Genomic DNA, 24631 nt, shown 5'->3' on the forward strand with positions numbered 1-24631 from the left:
GTTGAACTGCTCCTACGGTTATTTTTTAAAGTCCTGTCCTGATGAGCCTCCCTGGCGGATCCCTGGGGACTCGCGGTCCAGGTGAGTCCTCCAAGTCAGAACCTACTAGGTCCGGGCTGGACCCGGTTCTCCCGCCGCCGCTCGGGTTCCCATCCGCGGAGTGGCCGTGGGAGCCCCGAGTGGCCGCGAGGATAACCCGGGACCCGCCGCCACCCTCGGTCCCGACTCGGACCCGGGACCGCGGCTCCCCGGTCACGCCCAGCGCCGGCCCCGCCCCGCCCCGCCCCACGTGACTTCCCGGGGCCGCGGGCACCGCCCTCCCGCCGCTCAGTTTCGTTTCCTCGGCGATCGGGTAGCACGACCAGTCCGCGCACGACGGTGGGTCCCCGAGGAGCGCCATGGCGGACATGTCCCTGGCCGAAGAGCTGACCTGCTCCATCTGCCTGGAGCTCTTCAAGGTGCCGGTCACCACCCCGTGCGGCCACAACTTCTGCGGGTCGTGCCTGGGGGAGACGTGGACCGTCAAGGGCCCGCCGTACCAGTGTCCGCAGTGCCGCGCCGAGTTCCAGGAGCGGCCGCGGCTGCACAAGAACACGGTGCTGTGCACGGTGGTGGAGCAGTTCCAGCAGGCCGAGCTGGCCCGCGCCACGCCGCCCGACGACTGGACGCCGCCCGCCCGCGCCGCCAACCCCCGCCCCGCCGGCCAGGTGTCCTGCGACCACTGCCTGAAGGCGACCGCCGTCAAGACGTGCCTCGTGTGCATGGCCTCCTTCTGCGAGGAGCACCTGCGGCCGCACCTCGACAGCCCCGCCTTCCGGGACCACTCGCTGCAGCCGCCCGTCCACGACCTGTTGCACCGCAAGTGCCCCCAGCACAACCGGCTACGCGACTTCTTCTGCCCCGAGCACAGCGAGTGCATCTGTCACGTCTGCCTGGTGGAGCACAAGACCTGCTCGCCTGTGCCCCTGAGCCAGGCCAGCGCAGACCTGGAGGTAGGGGGTGGCGGAGGAAGGCGCAGAGGGGCGGCCTGAGCCTGCTGGGTTGTGCAGAGGGCGCCCCTGTGATCATCTGGGCGGAGGCATGAGCCTTGCAGAGCCTGAGATGGGGCAGAAGGAGCAGGTGATGTTGCTTGCCTTAAGCCTAGTACTTGTCTGATGGTGTTAATAGAGGGTTTCAAACGTCGAATATGAACCCTGGAGGTTCCCTCTGTTCCCTCGTTAAATCCTCACAACACCCAGGAAGTGGGTGTAATTACTTTCATTTTTCAGTTGAGGAGATGGACTTCCAGAGGAGTTAATTTAGCCTGAGTAACACAGTAAGTGGTCAACCAGGCATTGGGCTCTGACGATTTGACTCCACACGTTGCATTTCTCTCTGGGAACCAGCCTCATAACCAAGTCGACAGAGTCCAGAGCTGGGACGCTCCTGGAGGGTTGAGGTCATGTGAGCTAGAGTCTTGGAGAGCTGGAGAGTTCCAGGGACTAGGGAGGACCCCTAGAGGGGGAGAGCTGTGTGAGGGCGAAGAATTCTTGGATATGACCTGCAGGGAGAGCCAGCGCTCTGGCACCATAGCACCCTCCATCCTGGCTGTGTGATGAGCGGAATTTGGCCGCTGGGCCTAAGTCCTTATCAGTAAACTGAGGAGGTTGGGACTAGGTTGATTCCTAAGGGGCCTTCTGGGTCTGTGATGATTGCAGTGGTGTGGGGTTGTAACTTCCACCTGTAGACTTAAGGCAGAGGATGAAAATGTGTAATCAAACCATTTGTTATATATCAGTCCAAGCGCCAAAATGTACCCTGATGTCATTCTCAGCACTGTCATGGAGAACAAGGACTGTCTTTGTGTTGTCAAAGCGGATCTGAGGCCGGGGGAGGTTTTTAGTGGCACTAGGACCTGGGTGGCCTTGCATTTTTCTGGCCACAGCCCCTCCCCCACCTGGCCACCTTCTCCCAATCTGAGCTGGGTGTCTCTGGACTTCTTCCCGGAGTCTCAGAAGCCAGACTTTCAGGCATAGCCCGAGAGTTGACCTCTGACGTGCAACCATCTGAGGCCCAGCCACTTGGGTCTTCGGAGCCCTGCCCTGTTCCGTATCAGCTGTGGTTCAGGGCAAGTCACTGCAGTTCTCTGAGCCTCATCTGTAACATGGGGTTAGTAGCACTCCCTGCCAGCCCGCAGGGGTGGTGGGGAGGCTGCGGAGGGTGGAGCTGTGTGGGAAGCGCTTGGGAGGCAGGCCCCAGTGTGAGGAGTGGCAGGTTGATCTGCAGAGCTGGACGTTGAGACCTGTATTTGAATTCTGGCTCTGCTTCCTAGTTGGGAATCCTACAAGGGGATAATAATAATACTTATCACAGAAGGTTATTGGGAGGATTAAATGAAGCAACCTATACACAGTGTTTTACAGTGAATGCTCATCTGTTACTCCACCCAGGGAACAAGAGAGCTGGCTGGGCAGAGCTGCCCAGATATTTGCCTGGGGAGGGTGCCTGGGCCTGCCCCAGAAGACTGGGGCAGCCTGGCTCCTGCCAAAAGGTCCTTCTAGAAGTTATTATCCATGGAGGCAGAAGGCAAGTAGGAGCAGGAGGGCCCTTCTTAGCCTGTTTCTGAGCCACCGCTCACTCAGCCTCCAGGACCTGGAGCTGGAGTCTGCGTCCTGTTTGTGTGCCATACACATTTCACTGTTGTGTTTTTAATCCTCATCCGGGATACTTTTCCATTTATCTTCAGATAGAGTGGGAGGGGGAGAGAGAGAGACAGACAGACAGACATCGATATGAGAGAGAGACATCAATTGGTTGCCTCTCGCACGACCCCAACCAGGGCCGGGACCGAACCGCAACTGAGGTACGTGCCCTTGACAGGAATCGAACCCACGACTCTTTGGTCGGTGGGCCGACGCTCTAACCGCTGACGCAAACCGGCCAGGGCCACATTTCACTTTTGATTCTTGTAACAGGCCTTCTCCCCACCATCTCCCCCCTTTCCCCACTGCCCTGGCTGAGTCCTTGAGCCACTCTCCTTTGGCAGCCCTGGTGTTCTGCTTACTGCTGGTGGCCAGTGCCCGGCCTTGGACAGCTGGCTTGTCTCCATCACTGGTGTGGGGTAGACTCAGGACTCTGGTACCTCCCACGTGGAGGACCCAAGTCTGTAGTCTGTGAAGGGATCTTCAAAACTTGGAAAAGTTCTCTACTCTTGCCCTGGCCGGTTTGGCTCAGCAGTAACCTGCTCAGCAGTTAGAGCGTCGGCCTGCAGTCCAGAGAGACCCGGGTTCGGTTCCCACTAAAGGCATGTACCTTGGTTGCAGTTTGTCCCCGGCCCTGGTTGGGTCGTGCAGGTGGCAACCACTCATTGTGTCCCTTTCACGTCGATGTTTCTCTCTCTCTCTCCCTCCCACTCTCTCTGAACAAACAAACAAACAAGAAGTTCTCTACCCTTGGTTAGGGAATTGTTGTGGCTATTAAAGTCCTTGGACCACTTTCCTTTTATCTGGAGCCGTGTGGGCCCCTTTCTACCATCAGGGGACTATTATGCCTGTTTGATTAAAGGTAGATAAATGCTTTCAAAATACAGAGTTTGGGAGTTAACTACTAAGAATGGCTCTTCGAGGCAAAACAGTTGGTAGCCACCCACTCTCCGGCTAGGTGGGGCCTGCCTGGTCCTGGCCTTCAGTCTTTGGCCCAGTTTGTCTTGGCCACTCTTAGAGGCCGGGTCAAAGGACATTGTCACTGAGGTCGAGTCTGAAACATCATCAGTGACTTGGGCTTTCGGGGTCCAGTTAATGTGGCCTAGGACTCTGATTCTGCTCTTCCATGTGACTGCCACTGGGTTGTTCAAATCCTGATTCAAGGTCAGGTTTAGCCCCAAATACCTCTAGTGGCATGGGAGAGGCAGGAAAGAGGAAGGGAGGGTCAGAGTATGTTGAGCCATTTAATTAGGGGAAGTAAGTTTCTTTTTTTCTAGAAATTCCCAGTGGGCTCAATTTGGACGCATGTCTGTAACTGTATCACCAGTTAATAGCGACATAACCCAGGTCAAACCACTTAATTACTCAGTGCTTCAGTGCCCTCATCTGTAGAGGCAGGTGGCCCCAACTTCACGGGTTTGTTCTTAGCGTTAAGTAAGTTAATACAAGCAAAGCACTAGAGCAATGCCTGGCTCGTAGCAGGCACATAATGAACACTAACTGCTATTATTATGACGGTGGTAGCTAATTTCTTTCCCATTTCTTTCTTTTTTTTTTATCCTCACTCGAGGACATTTTCCCATTTTTTGTTCAGGTAGAGTGGGAGGGAGAGAAGAAGAAGAAGAGAGAGAGAGAGAGAGAGACATTGATGTGAAAGGGACACATAGAGTGGCTGCCACCCGCATAACCCAACCAGGGCTGGGGACAAACTGCAACTGAAGTACATGTCCTTAGTGGGAACTGAACCCCGGTCTCTCTGGACCGCAGGCCAATGCTCTAACCGCTGAGCCAAACCGGCCAGAGCTTCTTTCTCATTTCTGTGCCCCAGTGTTTCACCTGAGCACGGAAGTAGGGGCTCAGGTATTGATTAGGAAAATTTATAGAAATACTACGAGGTCTTGGATGATATTATCTTTCTTCGTGTGTAATTGACCTTTGTGTCTGGAGGGGGCTAGGGGCCTGGCAGTTCTGAACCACTGGAATTCAGTTTCAGGGACTGGGTTGACAGTGGGCTGGCCTGCTGCTGGTTTATTAAGCCTTAGGGTGTGGCCCTTGGCAGTCCCTGCCTGTGGGGCTTACCAGATGAGCCTTGGCCTCGGATTTCTGTGCCCCTGCCACCCTGAGGCTCCACAGAGGCTCTCCCAGCTGTGTTTCAGAATTGGCAGATGGATCTGGGCTCCGTAATCCGTCCCTGCCTGCTTTTCTGGTTGCTTGCAGCGGGAGGGTTGCTGTGAACGGCCTCATTTGCCGTTACTGAAGCAGCTGTCCAGTGTGTTCTGTCTCTGTGTGACCCTGGCCCCCTTGCAGCCCTCCTTGTCTCGACTTCATCAACTGTAAAATGAGTGCAGGGGGAAAAGCTCATAATCGTACAGGCTGACATTTACTTTGTCCTTACTAAGATCCGGGCACTGGGCTGAGGACTTCGGTTGTTTCAGTTACTCCTCCTATTGGCCCTGGGAGGTGGGGACAGTTGTATCTCTTGGGTTGGCAAAGGAGACCGAGGGGAGAGACAATCGGACAGCTGGGAATTAGGACTGGAACCCTGGTCTCTCTGTCTCCACATCCCGCATACGTAACTTCTTTACAGTACTGTTTCCCTAAAAGGATGAAGAGAGGTGGTAAATGTGAGAATGCTTTAAAAAGCTATAAGCAGGCAAGACTTGGGGTGGCGGAAACACCTGTGGGACAGACTCAGGTGGCGGTCCCTGGTGTTGGGGGCTGCTGGGGCCGGGGGAAGGTGTTCTCTCACCTGGTTTGTTTTCTCGGCAGGCCAAACTGAAGCATAAACTGACAGTCATGTACGGTCAGATCAACGGTGCATCGAGAGCGCTGGAGGATGTGAGAGCCAGGCAGCAGGATGTGCGGGTGAGTGACAGGCCTCTCCTCCACCAGCCCTGGCGCCTCCTCCCCTCCAGGCAGGACAGGCTCATGTGTGACCTCCACGAGGTCATGGTGGGTTCCTTCACAGTGTCAGAGTTAAATGTCAACCTTGTAAAACACGGGAGAAGCTATGTGCCCAGGAGGAAGCCTTCATAGACATAAACCAAAGACTAGCTACAAGCCCAACCTTGGGGAAGTCATGAAAAATTAGTGTTGAAAGGTAGTAAATTAGATAGTGATTATGATACAAGTGGGAGAAAAACGGGGAGCAAAAGGGTAAACCCACTGGAGTTGATCTCTTCGTAAAAAGGAAGTGCATTTGTTTTTGAGAGCTACCGTAACACATGGTAACAAACTTGGCTGACACCTACAGAAACGTGCTCTCACAGTCCTGGAGGCTGGACGTTCCTAATCCATGTGTCAGCAGGCCACACACCCTCCGAAGGCTCTAGGGAAGAATCCTCCCAGCCTCTTCCAGCTTTTGGTGGCTCAGGCACTCCTAGGCTTGTGGCTGCATCATTCCAATCTCTGCCTCTGTCTTCACATGGCCTCTTCCTCCCTTGGTGGCTTCTCTCTTTCTTTTTAGTCCTCAGGTGAGGACATTTTTCCATTTTTTGTACAGATAGAGTGGGAGGGGGAGAGAGAGAGAGAAACATCGATGTGAAAGGGACACATCGAGTGGCTGCCACCCGCACGACCAACCAGGGCCGGGGACAAACTGCAACTGAAGTGCGTGCCCTTAGTGGGAACTGAACCCGGGTCTCTCCGGACCGCAGGCCGACGCTCCAACCGCTGAGCCAAACCGGCCAGGGCTTCTCTCTTTCTCTAACAAGGACATTTGTCATTGGACTTAGGACATACCTGGCTAATCCAGGATGACCTCACCTCAAGAGTCCTACCTTAATTACATCTGTAAAGAATTTTTTTAAGTAGGAAGTATAGGAAGAGGGTAGTAGTGCAAGAATTAGAGTGGTAGCATTAGGGATGGTTTTTTGTCCCTAGTTTCCACAATTTTTATAAGGTTGCGTTGCATTTATGTCGAAAGAGGATTTGATTGTTAAATACCCTGTTCTGGAGCTGCAGCATCTTGTGGCAGCTGTGGCTTAATGAGACGAGATCTGGGTAAGAACACCAGCACGGTTGCATAGGAGCCTGTGATAAGTTGGTCCTGTCGGCAGATCTGTGAGCCTTAGAGTCTCTGCTCCACGTGATTATTCAGGGACTTGCAGTCTTTCCTTCATATTGCCTCACAGCTCCTTAGGGCGTTTTCCACATCTGTTTAGTTGAAACTGAGTCACTGTTCCATCTCTGTTCTAGCCTGCGAGAAGGGCAATAAGGAAGAAGAGTGGCCCATATGACTTCTGCTCATGCTGCCTTAGGAGCAGCTGAGTCACATGACCAAGCCTAACCACAGGGAGGCTGGGAAGTGTAGTCTGTGGCTGTGCAGACATGTGTCCATCTGAGACTCCAGGGGTGCTTTCTTACTGAGAATGAACACTGGGGCCATTGGTAGTCACACTGGCGAAGGCAGGATAAGTAGTTGGGTACAGAAATAGCTGAATTTCAGTCTTCCTGTGTACTGCCCCTCATGTATATATTTCTTTTTTTTTTTTTTTCCTTTATTGATTTTAAAGAGAGAGGAAGGGAGAGGGAGAGAGGGATAGAAACATCGATGAGAGAGAACATCTGTTGGCTGCCTCCTGCATGCCCCTCACTGGGGATGGGGCCCACAACCAGGGCATGTACCCTGACTGGGAATCGAACCAGCGACCTCTTGGTGCACAGGTTGACGCTCAACCACTGAGCCATACTGGCTGGGCCCATGTATATATTTTTGTCTGTCGTATTGATTTTGAGCTAGAGCAGTGCTGTGCAATAGAAATACACCGTGAGCCTTATTTGCAACTTTAAATTAATCTGCACAACATATGACATGAATTTTAATAATACATTTTATTTGACTCAGAACACCCCAAAATGATTATTTCAACATAGAACCCATGGAATGGATTACTGAGCTATTTCACAGTTTTTTTTTTGGACTGTGTGGAAGCCAAAGTGCGTTTTGCACTCACAGCACATCTGAATGTGGCCGAGCCTCGTTCCGCGCGCTCTGTCGCCATGTGCAGCGAGTCCAGTGCAGTTCCCGAGGCTGGTCGTCTCTAGAAATTTTCTAGAGCAGCTTCATATCCTCTCTTTAGGAAAAAAAATTACCCATGAGCTACTTCCCAGCTTAAGAAAGAAAAATATCACCAGTGCAATTGAAGCCCTCACTCTGCCCCCCTCCCTTTTATATCCCCTTCTCTCTTCCAGAGGTGACCATGGTCCTGCCTTTATTCATCTGTTTCCATGGGTTTCTTTATACCGCCATCACGCATGTGTGCATCCCTTTGGCAATCAGTACGACCATCCTGTTTGTTTCTAAGCTTTACATAAAGAGCACCCATGCTGTGTGTCTTCTTCTACAAGTTGTTTTTCCCTCATGGAGTTTATCCGTGCATTGCCCCAGTTCATTAATTTTTACTATTGTTTGATATTCCACCCTATGAATATTCAGACTGGACATTCAGTCTCCTGCCTCCAGGGTTTTGCTAATTCAAACAGTGCTGCTTGTGAATGTTCTTGTGTGCGTCTCTGGGGCAGGTGTCCGTGGATTTTTCTAGAGTGTATTCCTTGAGTTGAGTTGTTGGGTTGCCTTCAGATCCGCTAGACATTGTCAAATGGCCCCCAGCGCAGCCCTGCCCCTTCGTGTTCGACATCTCTCCAGCTCTTGGTCCCATGGGCGTAGCTTTGTGCCAGTCTGATTGATGCTCTTTTGTCTTGGCTTCTTAGGAGGCTGCACAAAGGAAGCTGGAACAGCTTAGACAAGAATACTTGGAAATGAAGGCTCTCATCGACGCCTCGGAAGCCAGCTCCACACGCAAGATAAAGGAAGAGGAGAAAAGGGTCAGCAGCAAGTTCGACACTATTTACCAGATCCTCCTCAAGAAGAAGAGTGAGATCCAGACCATGAAGGAGGAGATTGAAGTTGCCCTGACTCAGGGGGGCGAGTTTGAGTTTCTGGAGGTGGGTCTCGATGAGGACATTGTTGAACAGTCTTCTTGCCTAGAGTGGCGATGTTGATTGTGGGGGCAGTGGGACCTCAGGGAGTGGAATCTGAGAGGTCACTGAAAGCATCCCTGAGACACATGCTGTATTAGTTTTGTTTTTTTATATCCTCACCCTAGGACATTTTTGCATTCATCTTCAGACAGAGCAGGAGGAAGAAAGAGAGAGCAACATTAATGTGAGAGGGACACACCGACTGGTTGCCACCCACACAACCCCAACAGGGGCCGGGGACAAACTGCAACCGAGGTACGTGCCCTTAGTGGGAACCGAACCTGGGACTCTCTGGTCTGTGGGCCAATGCTCTAACCACTAAGCCAAACCAGCCAGGGCACTGTATTAGTTTTTTATGCTGTGTGACAACTTACCACAAACATAGTGGCTTAGAACATACATTTACTATCTCACACTGTCTGTGGCTCAGCAGTGTGGGCATGGCTTTGGAGGTTGTCTTCTTAGGGTCTCTTACAGGCTGTCCTCTGAGTGTTGGCAGGGCCACATTCCTTTTGGAGCTCAGATTGTGTTTACCAACAAGCAGGCTTACTTGGTTGTTGGTAAAATCCGGTTGCTTACTGTACAGGACCAAGGGCCCTGCTTTCTTGCTGGCTGTGCACTCACAGTTCCTAGAGGCTGCCACAGTTCCTTGCCACCTGGTCCTCTTCCAACTTGGCAGCTTACTTCTTTGGAATCAGCAGGGGAATTTCTCTCTCCAGGGAGACCCGGTCCCTCTTTTCAGGCTTTTACCTGATTAAGTCTGGCCCACCCAGGAGACTCATTTTTTTTTTTAATCCTCACCCTAGGATATTTTTTGCCCCATTTATCTTCAGATAAAGCAGGAGGGAGAGAGATAGAGAAAGAGAGAGGGAGAAATATCAATGTGAGAGAGACACATCGACTGGTTACCTCCCGTACAACCTCTACCAGGGTCGGGGACGAACCGCAACCGAGGTATGTGCCCTTGACTGGAATAGAACCCATGACAATTTGGTCTGCGGGCTGACGCTCTAACTGCTGAGACAAACTGGCCGGGGCGAGACTCATCTTTTTGATGAACCCAAAATCAAGATTTGGGCCCTAGCCCACCCAACGTGGCTTAGTGGATTGAGTGTCGTCCTGTGCACCGAAAGGTCACTGGTTCCATTCCTGGTCAGGGCACATACCTGGGTTTCAGGCTCAATCCCCAGTATGGGTGTACAGGAGGCAGCCGATTGATGTTTCTCTCTCACATTGATGTTTCTATCGCTCCCTTCCTCTCTAAAAAATCAGAAAAAACATATTAAAAAAAACCATCACTCCTGGCCAATTTGGTTCAGTGGTCGGAGCATTGGCCTATGGACCAAAGGGTTGTAGTTTGATTCCTGGTCAGGGGCACATACCTGGGTTGCAGGTTCGATCCTCAGCCCTGGTTGGGGTGTGGGAAGCAACTGATCAATGTGTGTGTCTCTTTCCCTCCCTTCCACTCTCTAAAAATCAATGGAAAAAATGTCCTTGGGTGGGGATTAACAAAAACAAAAACTCAACGGATTTGGGATCTTAATTACGTCTGAAAAATGTATTCAATTTTGCCATCTAATGTAATCTAATCACTGGAGTGACATCCTCTCATGTTCACCATCCTACTGGTTCTCAAGGGAGGGGACCATGTAGGGTGTGTACCCTGGGGAGGGGGTGGGAGTCTTGGGATCCATCTTAGAATTGGCCTGCGGCATACACCTCTGCTCTCTTTCCCCCATCCCTCCACATGGCCCTAGAAACGTCTTTCTAAAGCAGAGCCCAGCCACCCTTTCTGACTTCGTGGCCCACAGGCCCTTGAGGACCAGGCCCTGCCTTTGCCAGCAGCCTCATGTCTTGCCACCACCCCAGTCCATGCTTCTTGCTCTGATCGCAGCAGGACACTCACCTTCTCCAGACACACCGGGCACTGGATGGGAATGCCATGCTGACCTTCTCTGCCTGCTGAATCCTCTTCTTGCCAGGACAACTCTAGTTTCTTCCACGCTCCTTGACCCCTTTATTTCACCATCACCGGGAATCCAGAGCACATTCTGCCACCTCTGCTAACGCTCTTGACGACGTTGTTCTCGATGTGTTTGTTTCCATGCCTGTTTAGGCTGTCAGCTCCTTTCGGGTGTGGCCCTTCCTTTACTACCAACCCTACTTCCTGGCATGTCCAGCGCCTGGCAGAGTGCCTGGCACGCACTGGGTGTCTGGTGCGCCCATTGACTGGGTGACGTGCTGTGACCCCTCAAAGGCCCAGATTCCTTGTTCAGGTCCCTGGGAGGGTGCAGGAGTGACCGGTCCCTCCTAGGCTGGATGGCAGTAATTTCCTTCTCACCTGCGCATCCCAGCTTGTTGGAGTAGCTGCCTTGAGCTCTCCGAGAAGGCTCTGAGTCCACGTCTGGGCCTCTTGGTACTGTGTGCCCTGATTTTTGTCTCAAAGTTTGGGACATTCCATAAGACCCTTTAAAAAAATTAATATTGCTGAATTTAAAAAATTGATTTTAGAGAGACGGACTGAGAGAGAGAAAAACATCGATGTAAGAGAGAAACATTGATTAGTTGTGTGTTGTACACACCCTTACTGGGGATTGAACCCACAACCTTTCAGTGCTCGGGACGATGCTCCAACCAACTGAGCCACACCAGCCCGGGCCAGGCCCTTCCTTTTCCTCAGTGTGCCCTGGCTGAGTCCTCAGCCTTGAGACTTCCCCGTCTGTGTCTAGGACATGTGTTCAGGGCTGGTCCTGTGCCTCCTGTACTTCAGCCACAGCCGGGGGAGTGGGGAGAGCATTATCTATGGGGTCAGGAGACCTGGTCACTTGTCATTTCTAGACTTCAGTTTCCCCATCTGTCAGGGGGGCAACCTCTGAGGGTCCTTCCATTTCCAGATCGCTGTCTGAAAAGTGACCCTTGAATCCCCAGTGGCCTCTGGCCTGTAATTTGCGAAGGCTGGTTGGACTTCCCACCTGCGGGCACAGGGAAACTCCTCCGGGGTTCATAAGGCCCGAGCCAGGCCCTTACGTCCTGGAGCCTCTGCACTGACCCCCTGGCTTGTTCCAGAAAGCGGCAAAACTGCAAGCGGTCTCAACGAAGCCAGTCTACGTCCCCAAGGTGGAGCTGAACCACGAGCTGGTAAAGGGCGTCTGCCAGGGCGCTGCGGACCTCAAACACGAGCTGAAGCGGTGCCTCAGGCAGTCCCAGGAGAAGAAGCCCGAGGAGCCCGCTGACCCAGGTGACCGGCAGCAGCCCACCCTCACCATGCCCCACTGGGACCCCTGAAGCTGGATGGGTCCCCTCAGCATTTTGGGCTGCAAGAGAGGGTCTTGATCGCAAGCATTGGGACTTAGTTGCAGGGGTCCTGGCACATCTACCCTCCATTAGGAGGTACTGGGGAGTCTGCTTCATCCTAAAACATTTTGGGAGCTTGATGTTATGATGGGAGTTGCTGGGCAGCCCCTTTTGGTCTGTGATCTTGAGGCTGACTCAGATGGGTTTTGAATGGACTCTGGGTTGTCAGTGTATTTGGTGGAGGAATGGCTAGTTTGAGGGTCAGAGAAACCTGGAATTCCTCCTAGACGCCCCCTTTTCCTTCCCCCCGTATCCACATATCTCCTGACTCAGTCCACTGCTCCCATTCCGGCCACCACCGCCTGACCTCCGTTGCCATGGGCTGCGGCAGCGTCCTGCACGGTCCCTCTGCGCTCATCCTGCCGTGCCCAGCGAGAGCTTTCCAGGAGGCAGATCTGATGTCCGGGGGCCTTTCCCCTCACCCTCTTCAGGGGGTTTCCGTTGCTTTTAGATTACAGACTGGACCCTTGACCCTGGCCTACAAGCCCCTGCCTGGTCAGGCCCTGTTTCTCCAGCCCTGAAGTGTCCCCTCCTCCAGCGCATCTCTCTGTGTTCAGTTCTTCAACTATGCTAAGCCTCCTGCCACTGGGCCTTTGTACATGCTCTTTCCACTGCCTGGAAGCCTCAGAATCCACCGTCCTCACCAGTTAACACCCCCTACTCTTCGAAGATCAGTCAAAGCAGCACAGTCTCAGCAGCCTTCCCAGCACCACTCCCATTCCTCGGACCAGGTCCCAGGATCCTCGTCATCGCGCGGCCCTTTGCCCTCTGGCATCTGGCTCTTGCCATTCCCGGCTTCTCCCTTCCGGATCATGATCTCTGGGAGGGCGGGGCTGGGTCTGGTTTCCATCCACCTCTCTCCCCAGCGCCTGGCCCAGAGCCGGGCTCAGTGAGTCTCTGCTGTGGAACCCAGGGGGTGGGCTTGAGTTTCAGCGTGGCAAGCCAGATCTTTGCAGAAGGCAAAGTGGAGGAGGGCCCCGTGGAGGAGGGTAAAGCTGTTGATGAACTTGCCACCCTGTGACCTCAGTGCTCTCTGGTCGGTGGGACAGGGAGGGGTGAGAGGAAACGCGGAGGGGAGGAGCTCCCAGGCATCTCTCACCACGAGCAGGAGCCGCATCCCTGTGGTGCGCTGGAAGAAAGCGCAGAGAAGGTGGAAGTCAGAGCTGGGTACTGGCGGGAAAAGACTCGGCCCCAGCTATGTTGTAGGCCAGAGAAAAGAGGGAACCCCCAAACTGGTCCTCCCATGAGTCGGTTCTAGTCAGTAAAGGAGGGGATGGCGAGAGTGGGTGGGACGTGCACATGGCTATCTTCGTAAACCCACTGCCTGCCCGCCTGTGGCAAAGCTGGCTCTTGGGGTGGTTTGGAGGAGGCACATAAATGAACACCTTCTTCCTTGGCACAGGGGACTCTGCAGAGTATGTCAAGGCGCCCACGCTGAAACTCCCACGCCCTGGGAAGAAGGTCGTGAGTAAGTAGTCCCGTGTCCCTATGGAAGCAGCGTGGCTGTGGCTGACCCGGGGCTCCAGCAGAGAATCTTGCAGGTGTCGCCGCTCCTCCAGATGGGCACAGACCCTCCCAAGTCACTGCAGGGCTTGAGTGGAAGTTGAAGGGACTGTGGCAGGAGCTCTGCTGGGTACCTGTGCTATCTGGCCCACGAGCGTTAGGTATTTGAGCTGCCTGGAACAGCAGGATTAGACACTCGAGCTGCCTGGAACAGCAGGATTAGACACTCGAGCTGCCTGGAACAGCAGGATTAGACACTCGAGCTGCCTGGAGCAGCAGGATTAGACACTCGAGCTGCCTGCAGCAGCAGGATTAGACACTCGAGCTGCCTGGAACAGCAGGATTAGACGTTCGAGCTGCCTGGAGCAGCAGGATTAGACACTCGAGCTGCCTGGAACAGCAGGATTAGACACTCGAGCTGCCTGGAGCAGCAGGATTAGACACTCGAGCTGCCTGGAACAGCAGGATTAGACACTCGAGCTGCCTGGAGCAGCAGGATTAGACACTCGAGCTGCCTGCAGCGGCAGGATTAGACACTCGAGCTGCCTGGAGCGGCAGGATTAGACACTCGAGCTGCCTGGAACAGCAGGATTAGACACTCGAGCTGCCTGGAGCGGCAGGATTAGACACTCGAGCTGCCTGCAACGGCAGGATTAGACACTCGAGCTGCCTGCAGCGGCAGGATTAGACACTCGAGCTGCCTGGAACAGTAGGATTAGACACTCGAGCTGCCTGGAACAGTAGGATTAGACACTCGAGCTGCCTGCAACAGCAGGAGTAGACACTCGAGCTGCCTGGAACAGTAGGATTAGACACTCGAGCTGCCTGGAGCGGCAGGATTAGACACTCGAGCTGCCTGGAACAGTAGGATTAGACACTCGAGCTGCCTGGAGCGGCAGGATTAGACACTCGAGCTGCCTGGAACAGTAGGATTAGACACTCGAGCTGCCTGCAACGGCAGGATTAGACACTCGAGCTGCCTGGAACAGTAGGATTAGACACTCGAGCTGCCTGGAACAGTAGGATTAGACACTCGAGCTGCCTGCAGCAGCAGGATTAGACACTCGAGCTGCCTGGAACAGCAGGATTAGACACTCGAGCTGCCTGGAACAGCAGGATTAGACACTCGAGCTGCCTGCAGCGGCAGGATTAGACACTCGAGCTGCCTGGAACAGCAGGATTAGACACTCGAGCTGCCTGCAGCGGCAGGATTAGACACTCTAGCTGCCTGGAGCAGCAGGATTAGACACTCGAGCTGCCTGGAACAGCAGGATTAGACACTCGAGCTGCCTGCAGCGGCAGGATTAGACACTCGAGCTGCCTGCAACGGCAGGATTAGACACTCGAGCTGCCTGCAGCGGCAGGATTAGACACTCGAGCTGCCTGCAACGGCAGGATTAGACACTCGAGCTGCCTGCAACAGCAGGAGTAGACACTCGAGCTGCCTGGAGCGGCAGGATTAGACACTCGAGCTGCCTGCAACGGCAGGATTAGACACTCGAGCTGCCTGGAGCGGCAGGATTAGACACTCGAGCTGCCTGCAGCGGCAGGATTAGACACTCGAGCTGCCTGCAACGGCAGGATTAGACACTCGAGCTGCCTGCAACGGCAGGATTAGACACTCGAGCTGCCTGGAACAGCAGGAGTAGACACTCGAGCTGCCTGCAGCGGCAGGATTAGACACTCGAGCTGCCTGGAACAGCAGGAGTAGACACTCGAGCTGCCTGGAACAGCAGGATTAGACACTCGAGCTGCCTGGAACAGCAGGAGTAGACACTCGAGCTGCCTGGAGCGGCAGGATTAGACACTCGAGCTGCCTGCAGCAGCAGGATTAGACACTCGAGCTGCCTGCAGCGGCAGGATTAGACACTCGAGCTGCCTGGAGCGGCAGGATTAGACACTCGAGCTGCCTGCAACAGCAGGATTAGACACTCGAGCTGCCTGGAACAGTAGGATTAGACACTCGAGCTGCCTGAACAGCAGGATTAGACACTCGAGCTGCCTGGAACAGTAGGATTAGACACTCGAGCTGCCTGGAACAGCAGGATTAGACACTCGAGCTGCCTGGAGCAGCAGGATTAGACACTCGAGCTGCCTGGAACAGCAGGATTAGACACTCGAGCTGCCTGGAGCAGCAGGATTAGACACTCGAGCTGCCTGCAGCAGCAGGATTAGACACTCGAGCTGCCTGGAACAGTAGGATTAGACACTCGAGCTGCCTGGAACAGCAGGATTAGACACTCGAGCTGCCTGAACAGCAGGATTAGACACTCGAGCTGCCTGGAACAGTAGGATTAGACACTCGAGCTGCCTGGAACAGTAGGATTAGACACTCGAGCTGCCTGCAACAGCAGGATTCCCAAAGCTGGCTTGTCTTGGTAAATATGTACTGACACCGTTCTGACACTTGGGCGGAACCCCCTGGGGGAGAGGGCAAGGTCCCAGAGGAGCAGAGGCTAACCCTTCTCAGAGGTGGCCTTGAGCCGTCCCGGCGCTTCCCCACCTCTTCATGATTGCCCTGCTCTCCCCTCACCCAGCCCGGTAGGAAATGTTTTTCCTAATTGCTCCCACCGATGAAATTTTATTATTATTATTATTATTATTATTTTGGGATGTGCCCCTAGCAAGAACCGAACCCGGGACTCTCTGGTCCGCAGGCTGACGCTCCAACCATTGAGCCAAACCAGCCAGAGCGCACTGATGAAATTTTAATATCACAGATATATGGTGTATATGTTTATATACTGTACTTTTTTACATAAAAAGAGATTTAAAAAATTTTTTTCTTTATTGATTTTAGAGAGAGAGGAAGGGAGAGGGAGAGATAGAAACGTCGATGAGAGAACATTGATTGGCCGCCTCCTGCATGCCCCCCATTGGGGATCTGGCCCACAATCTGGGCATGTGCCCTGACTGGGAATCGAACTGGCGACCTCTTGGTGCGTGGGTCGACCCTCAACCTCTGAACCACATCGGCCGGGCAAAGCATCCTATTTTTATTGGTATGGGTCACATTCATGCCAGTAAATGTTAGTATGTCATTGTGTTGAAAGTGTCATTGTGTTGTGCTTTGCAATGTTTTAATTGTGGATTTTTTTTTTTTTTTCAGAAGAAGAAAAGAAATCCAAGAAACCTGGTAAGTTAGACATCCCTTTCCTGATTGTTTCTTGTGACTTCCTGAGCACAGAACTAAGTGCTGGCGTGAGGGCCGCGCTGCCCCATCGGGGTTCGGCGATGGGGCCTCAGCTCTCGGGCTGCATTCTGTAGTAGCCGGCAGGCCTGAGGTTGGAGGGGAGGACAGGTGTAAACGAATCAGATGAGCGTAGCCCTGTCTGGACTCACCTGTGTTGCCCTGGCTGTCCAGGTGTGTGTCTGTAGAAATAACTCTTGAAAATCAGCTTGGAAAGGAGTAGAGGTCACTCTGTGTTGTGTCTCCAACACATGTTCCTTCTTCGTCCCTAGCCACTGCTGTCTCATCCAACAAGTTCTCCGCCTCTGAGGAACTGGAAAAGTTATCGGATTTAGAACAAGCTCTCTCAGAGGGTGAGTTATTGTGGGCAAGGGGCAGCGGGGTGTCCACTCTGAGTTTGTTCTGAAGATGGCTGTTTGCTCACCCAGCTGCAGCCAAAGCCACCACCACGAAGCCGAACTCGGCGTCTCTCAAGGCCAAGGTGCTGGAGAACTTCTTGGCCAAGTCCAGACCAGAGCTCCTAGAGTGTGAGTAGCACCTGCAGGCAGCGGCTGTTGCCAAGACACCACCGGCCCCACTGCCGGCTCTCGCTCTGGTTTTCCTTCGGACTCCCTGCTGTCCCAAGCCTTTCCCTGCTCGTCTGCCCCGTCCCACCCCACCTCTCCTGCGTTACAGAGAAGAGAGGCGCTCCAGAAGGGGCTCCCGCATTCTCGTCGTCATCTCACTTGAATCTCTACCCTCTCCTTTTCCGTGTGCTTCCCCAAGGCCAGGTCCTCGGCCAGGACTCAGTCTGACCCCTCTTGCTCTCTCTGGAACTTTGGGTTCTCAGTGAGACCTCAGTTATAGATGGATGAATAGATAGGTGTATGGATGGAAGGAAGGATGAACTGATGGATGGATGGATGAATCGATGGATAGATGGATGCATGGCTGGATGGGTGGCTATGTGGAGGGATGCATGGATGGATGGACAGATGGATGGATGGAAGGAAGATGGACTGATGAATGGATGGATGGATAGATGGATGGATGCATGGGTAAATAAATGGATAGATGGGTAGATGGATGGAGAGGGGGATGGATAAAACAAATGAATAATGCTACCAGTTGAGGAAAGGTTTTAAAGTGAGCTCCTTGGACTCCTTATAATTGATTACTTGGGCTAATGCTTTTTTAGATGCTGTGAAGGTCATCCTGGACTACAACACTGCCTACAGCAAGGTGGCCCTGTCGGAAAACTACACTGTAGCCTCTGTGGCTGACACACACCAGAACTACCGGCCGCATCCCCAGAGGTTCACATACTGTTCTCAGGTGCTGGGCTTGCACTGCTACAAGAAAGGGATCCACTACTGGGAGGTGGAGCTGCAGAAGAACAACTTTTGTGGGATGGGCATCTGCTATGGCAGCATGGCGCGGCAGGGCCCCGAGAGCCGGCTGGGCCGCAACAGCGCCTCCTGGTGTGTGGAGTGGTTCAACACCAAGATCTCCTGCTGGCACAACAATGTGGAGAAAACCCTGCCCCCGACGAAGGCCACACGGGTTGGTGTGCTTCTCAACTGTGACCACGGCTTCGTTATTTTCTTTGCGGTTACTGCCGAGAAGGTCCACGTGATGTATAAGTACAAGGAGGACTTTACCGAAGCTCTGTACCCGGCCTTCTGGGTGTTCTCTGCAGGTGCCACCATCTCCATCTGCTCCACCAAGTAGTCAGCCACGGCCACTGTGGCCGACTGCCTGCGGAGTGCCTGGACTCCAGGGAAAATGCTGAAGGGGGGCTCTCAGAGAGCTTCCCCGAGAGTCCCGGGGCTGACAGGACGGCGGGGTGGGGGTGATGGAAGGTGAGAGGGCGGGGAGATGGGATAGGGGAGGGATTTGGCCAGGGAAAGGTGTTTTAGGCAAGGAAGCGTTTCTGCCTCCTTTTGCCCATGGAGGCAGGATAGCCCCCTCCCCTTGTTCTGCTAGAGACCCAGGCTGCCGGGTGCCTGGCAGGGCTCTGTGGGTAACGTCATTACTGCCCCTTTCCTCTTGGAGAACATTGCTAGATATTGCAGGTGCCTTCCCAGGCCCCTCGGCGGGTGTCCGTGCTCCCTTCAGATCGCGGGGTTTGGATTACTCTCTAGAGGGCTATTCAACTCTAGAGAGCAGCGACTTTCACAATTTTTCCTCTCGCCCTGGCCGGTTTGGCTCAGCGGTTAGAACGTCGGCCTGCAGTTCAGAGAGACCCGGGTTCAGTTCCCGCTAAGGGCACGTACCTAGGTTGCGGTTTGTACCTGGCCCTGGTTGGGTCGTGTGGGTGGCAGCCACTCGATGTGTGCCTTTCACGTCGATGTTTCTCTCTCTCTCTCTCCCTCTCTATCTGAACAAAAAAATGGAAAAAATGCCCTCGGGTGAGGATAAAAAAAATTTAAAAAAATGTTTTTTTTCATCTCATGGCACACAAGAACTAATTGCTGAAATTCTACAGCACACCAAAAAATATATTTTTTGCTGATCTGATAAAAAAAAAAGTATAATTTTGATTCATTCATACCAAACGGTTATTGTTGTGTTGGCTGTTGTCATTTTTTAATTTGACAGTCTAAGGGAAAAGAGGTCAGTGCCCCTGGCTAAATAGTCAAATATTGCTTGTTTTTTGTTTAATTAAAAATATGTTTTTATTGATTTGAGAGAGTGAAACATTGATTGATTGCCTCCTGCACGCCCCCTACTGGGGATCTAGCCCACAACCCAGGCATGTGCCCCAACTGAGAATGGACCTGGTACCTCTTGGTGCATGGGATGATGCCCAACCACTGCGCCACACTGGCCAGGGCAGGTATTGCATGTTTTAAAAATTCTTGCAGCACACCTGTTAAAACCGCTGCTATAGATGGAAAAAAAATTCCAAGTTGTTCAATTTCAGTATTATTCACCCTCCCTCCCCACCAGTATCCACCTGTGAGGACTCAGGATGAATACTCAGATTCCTGGTTATTTTCTGTGCTTGAGGGAAGCCATCCAAGGCAGGTCTCCACCCAGACCAGAGTTTTCCAAAAAATTGGGTCCTCATCCTCCACTGGAAAATAGCCTCATCTTTCTGTCCTCATCACCCCATTGAGATATTTTGTTGTTAATCCTCACTTGAGGATATTTTTTCCATTGATTTTTTACAGAGAGTGAGGTGTGGGGAGAGAGAGAGTGAAACATTGATGTGAGAGAGACACATTCATTGGTTGCCTCCAGCATGCACTCCTGACCAGGCTGGGAATCAAACCTGCAACTCAGGGATGTGCCCTTAACCGTGAATCGAACCCATGACCCTTTGGTGTGCCTGCTGACTCTCTGGAGCCACACCAGCCAGGGCCCTATTGATATTGTTTAAATGTTTAATCCAATGTTTTCTTTTTTCCTTTCTTTTTTTCTTTATTGATTTTAGAGAAAGAGGAAGGGAGAGGGGGAGAGAGAGAGAAACATTGATGAGAGAACATCGATTGGCTGCCTCCTGCATGCCCCCTACTGGGGATTTGGCCCACAAATTGGGCATGTGCCTTAACCAGGAATCAGACTGGTGGCCTCTTAGTGCATGGGTCGATGCTCAGCCACTGAGCCACACCGGCCGGGTATCCAACGTTTCCTTCAGACTTCAGACCATGATCTGAATCAGCCTATGTCGGATTTCTGATGCAGGGTCTAGGTGATCCAGGTCCCCTGTGAAAGGAAACCTCTCCTGTTCCCAAGTAGTATGAAAGGCATCTCCTGGCTGCAGCCACAAACCTTGCTGGATGCCTTCTTTCCGCAGCCCTGGCTTTGGGGCGAGGCATTCCATGGAGCAAGGAATCCTGACCTAGTTGCCAGTAGGGTGGTGGCTTTGCTCTTGTTAGAGTATCTTGCCTTCTTATTGGTAACTCAGTGATAGCTGCCTCTCCCCAGGATTGTGGGATACTGGACTGGTTGGAGTAGACGCCAGTGTGGCCAGAAAGTTGAGAGGATGGCTAAGCCCCACATCTGAAGCCTGCGATCACACGACAGGTTGGGTGAGGCAGCCTCAGGGACCATACTAGGTCACCTACAGCCAAAAGCACCTAGTAGGTCCCACGGGAAAGAGCCCAGCCACAGGCGGCTGACCACCGCAGGCTCTTGCATGAGTCAGAGGCCTGTCACTGGCCCTCGCCCCTTTTGCTGTCTTCTTTGTTTGAGCCAATTCCAGATGGAATTGACCAGACTAGGGCCCAGGAAGACATTAGGGATCGGCGAGCGGACAAGCTACAGGACTCGAGCACAAGGGACTGTTTTCCCTGCAGTGTTCTGGGCAGTGAAAATAACCCCGGTCCACGAAGGGGCGGCGGCAAATGGATGGCCGGAATTCCCGAGCTCTCTGTATCCTGATGGCAGGATGTAAGTGGAAGAAATTTCACCTCTCGTGTGAAATAAGTCCTGCTCTGGGTTTGCCCAAGAGAGGAGCTCTTTGTGGTATGAAAACGGTCACTGCTGGGGACTTGGGGATATTTGAGAACTTTGAGGCATCTCTGGATTCCTAGTGCTGGAATTCCAGGACACTAGTCAGGCTCAGAGACTCGGTGTCCCAGATGCGTTGATTGGTGTCAACTCCCAGCAAGGACTTCCACTTCCCTGGGAGAGAGGTCATCTTCGTAGGGAAGACCTCCCTGCAGTGGTTGACATGTGTTTATTAAATGTTTTCTTCCCTTGCTACCAGGAAGAAAAGTTCTTTGGTGATTCTTCTCTGCTTTTGGAGATGGCCCAAAGCATCTTCATTGACCTGAAAAAGTAGCCTTGTCTGAAGCCAAGTCATCCTTGGGAAAGAGCTGGGCTTCGAGGAGAATGCCAAAGATGAGCCCCAGGGTCCTACTGCGGCTCTTCTCTGCAGAAAAGGGGGCAACAAGAGGGTGCTTCCCTGGCAATCAGCAGCTCAGGAGAGGGGAGCATGAGCCCCTCTGTTCAGAAGAGAGGCAAGTAGGTAACCCCAGCTCTGTGCAAGGTGCGTTGGAGATGTAAACGGAGGCGCACACCCTTGCTCTCTCGAACCTTACATTCCCTTGCCTTGTAGGGCTGCTGCCTAACCCTGGAGCCCTAGGGTTGGAGGAAACTTTGCATTCATCCGACTCCTCACTTTGCAGAATAAGTCAAATGGGGAGATATGGATGACTTTGCTTACCGTTCTTGCCAACCTATCATTGAGGAGATGCCTCTTGCCTGCCCCCTGGTACCCTGGGGAAGTGTCAGAAATTCCCAGAAACCAACAAAAATATCATCGCAGACCTGGGTATCAGGGACTGTCTCAGTCACTGGCATGGTAGCAAAGGTCAGGGTGAAGTTTTTGTACTATTGAAGACTGGTTGGCTGGTTTCTCTTTCATGACTCAGAAATGGACTTGTGATCTACAACTGCGATGTTATCTCTTACCTTATGCTGCCCTCCATTGATTTTAATTAATTAGAAGTATCTGAGCTATTGTTTCTTGAGCCTATTTATTTTAGAGTTGATTCTTTAGGAGATAATCAGGGCTGTAGACATGGATCTTTAGAAACCTGTGAGAAATAGGAGGACTAAAGCTGGCTGACTCACCTTAGAAGCTTGGAATGTAGTAGAACAGTGTTTGGTGTTCTTTCTCGCATCTCGGGGTGTACAGACGATGTTACTTACCTGCCGTGCTGGGGTGAGAGAATGAGGTGCCCAGGGGCCTCTGGCTGCCCAGGCCCCACCCAGCTGCTCCCGGGGGTTGAGATTTCAGCAGATGGGTAGCCCATTAGAAGCTGGCCTTGGACGAGAGTTCTCGATAAAGAATTCTCAGCCCGGTAGGATGTCCGTCTGGGCTTTGCTTCAGGATGATCCGAGCATGGGTGTACGGAGAAGGAGTCAGGGTAGGAATGAAAGAGTGAGCCACAAGCAGGTCATCAGTGACACAGTGATGGATATGACCGTTCCTTAAAATATTCTTCCTACTGATGCATGTTTTGAAAATTTTCAAAATAAAACGATTTAAAAATGAAACCAAACACAGCTGAGGTCAAGGATGGGCCCTGCTGGGTGGGTTTTATCCTTGTTTGCAGAGGGGTAGGAGTTGTGGGTTTGAGTTTGTTATGTCAGGTCATCCCCCTTCTCCATGGGGCATCTGTTCCAAGACCCCCAGTGAAGGCTTATAATCAAGGATTGTACTGAACTGTATGGATACCGTGTTTTTTTCCTCTATGTACATACTTATGATAAAATTTAGTTTATAAAATTAGGTACAGTAGGAGATTAACAATGACAACTAATAATGAAGTAGAACAGTTATAACAATATACTGTAATAAAGTCACGTGACTGGGGTCGCTCTCCTGTAACTGAGGCTTCTGAGTACCTGATGGGCGGGGGTGCCGGGCCAGGGGACGTTCGCTTACTCAGGTAGATGGAGCGGGACAGATTTCCCCACGCTACTCAGAACTGCGCGCAGTTGAAAATGTATGAATTGGTTCTTTCTGGAATTTTTCATTTACTGTTTCTGGACGACCACTGACCAGGAGACACTGAAACGGTGGAAAATGAAACCACAATAAAAGGGGACTATTGTAATACAGAGTCTGACTGGCCCTCGCCCCGGGTTTCCAAAGGGAGGTTCCAAGTCCTCGGCCTTTCCCCTGGAGAAGTCATGACTGTTCTTCACTAGCCCCGTGGTCAGACCGGAGTCTGTGCCAGGAGGTGAGGTGACCCAGGGTGGGGGCTGGTTATCAGAAAGAGCAACCGTGAGATCAGAGAGTTTGGACTGGAGCCAGCGTGGCCTCTGTGTCGCAAGAGGGGCTGGAGAGGAACTCAATCAGTTATGCCTTTGGCAGGAATCCCTGAAAACAGCCTCCGGACACAAGCTCTGCGGAACACAGCGATGAGCCAGGAGGCGGCGCACGCCGATGCCACAGGGAGGGGCGCAGAAGGTCCGCATGGGGTCCCTCTGACGCTGCGCTCTGTCTCTTCATCTGGCTGCTCTCGGTTTGCATCTTTATAGGAAAACAGTAATCATAAGTGGAGCGCTTCTCTGAGCTCTGATTTCTAGTGCATCCCCGAACCTGAAGGAGGTCATGTGCTACAGAATGGATGTTTGTGTAGCCCCAAAATTCATATGTTGAAACCTACCCCTCAGTGTGATGGTATTGGAGGTGATTAGGTCATGAGGGTACAGCCCTTATAAGAGACCCCACGAGCCCCCTGGCCCTCTGCCCTGTGAGGGCACAAGAAGACAGCTCCTTCCGAGACTGAGTCCGCCAGCCCCTGGATCTTGGACTTCCAGCCTCAGAACTGTGAGGAATAAATGTTTGTTGTTTAACCACCCAGTCTGTGCAGTCTGTGTTTCTGGTTTTGTTTTCTCTTTATTGATTTTAGAGAGAGAGGAAGTGAGAGGGTGAGAGAGATAGAAACATCGATGAGAGAGAACATCGACTGGCCGCCTCCTGCATGCCCCCCGCTGGGGATCGGGCCCACAGCCTGGGCATGTGCCCCGACCAGGAATCGAACCAGCGACCTCTTGGTGCATGGGTCAGCGCTCAACCACTGAGCCACGCCGGCCGGGCTGTGGTGTTTTTGTTATAGCAGCTCAGACTCAGAAATCATGGGAACCTTCTGGATTTGTGGCCTTTGCCGAAGTGTAGGTGGCCCGGAAACCACTCACGTGTGGCTGGTGTCGGAAGTGAAGGCAGTCTGGTTGGGACTGTCCTTCCGCCTGCAGAGCCTGACCGACTCCAGTGGTTAACCCCAGGGTGACCGTGTCCCAGTGTCCCAGTGTGCCGCTGCTGTCAGACAGGGGGTGGGACTTGCCGACTTTGAATAAGCCCTTCCCAAGCCACCTGCCGGAACAGAACACACTGTTCTTAGAGGAGCTTCCCATGTTTTCTACCCCCCCCCCCCAGTTTTTCCTTCCTCACTGCCCCCAAACACACTCGGTATGTCAG

At 52.7% G+C, this 24631-nt stretch overlaps 1 protein-coding gene across 1 annotated transcript; it reads left to right on the top strand.

Annotated features, from left to right (window-relative positions):
- Positions 1-351: 351 nt before the first annotated feature.
- Positions 352-24009, top strand: TRIM25 (tripartite motif containing 25). The gene is made up of 10 exons (XM_036267840.1): positions 352-992; positions 5451-5546; positions 8394-8627; positions 11730-11901; positions 13420-13485; positions 16630-16656; positions 16983-17063; positions 17139-17237; positions 17888-18551; positions 21407-24009. Exons 1-9 carry the CDS (start codon positions 399-401, stop codon positions 18418-18420), a joined length of 1902 nt encoding a protein of 633 aa, XP_036123733.1. The 5' UTR covers positions 352-398; the 3' UTR covers positions 18421-18551; positions 21407-24009.
- Positions 24010-24631: the final 622 nt, after the last annotated feature.

This window comes from Molossus molossus, unplaced genomic scaffold (genome assembly GCF_014108415.1).
Source record: "Molossus molossus isolate mMolMol1 unplaced genomic scaffold, mMolMol1.p scaffold_m16_p_19, whole genome shotgun sequence".
Lineage (NCBI taxonomy): Eukaryota > Metazoa > Chordata > Mammalia > Chiroptera > Molossidae > Molossus > Molossus molossus.

Coding starts and splice junctions, on each gene's coding strand:
- TRIM25 (XM_036267840.1), top strand. CDS start 399: ATGGCGGACATGTCCCTGGCCGAAGAGCTGACCTGCTCCATCTGCCTG. Junction 8,628..11,729: donor GCGAGTTTGAGTTTCTGGAG/GTGGGTCTCGAT, acceptor GGCTTGTTCCAG/AAAGCGGCAAAACTGCAAGC. Junction 17,064..17,138: donor AGAACAAGCTCTCTCAGAGG/GTGAGTTATTGT, acceptor TTGCTCACCCAG/CTGCAGCCAAAGCCACCACC.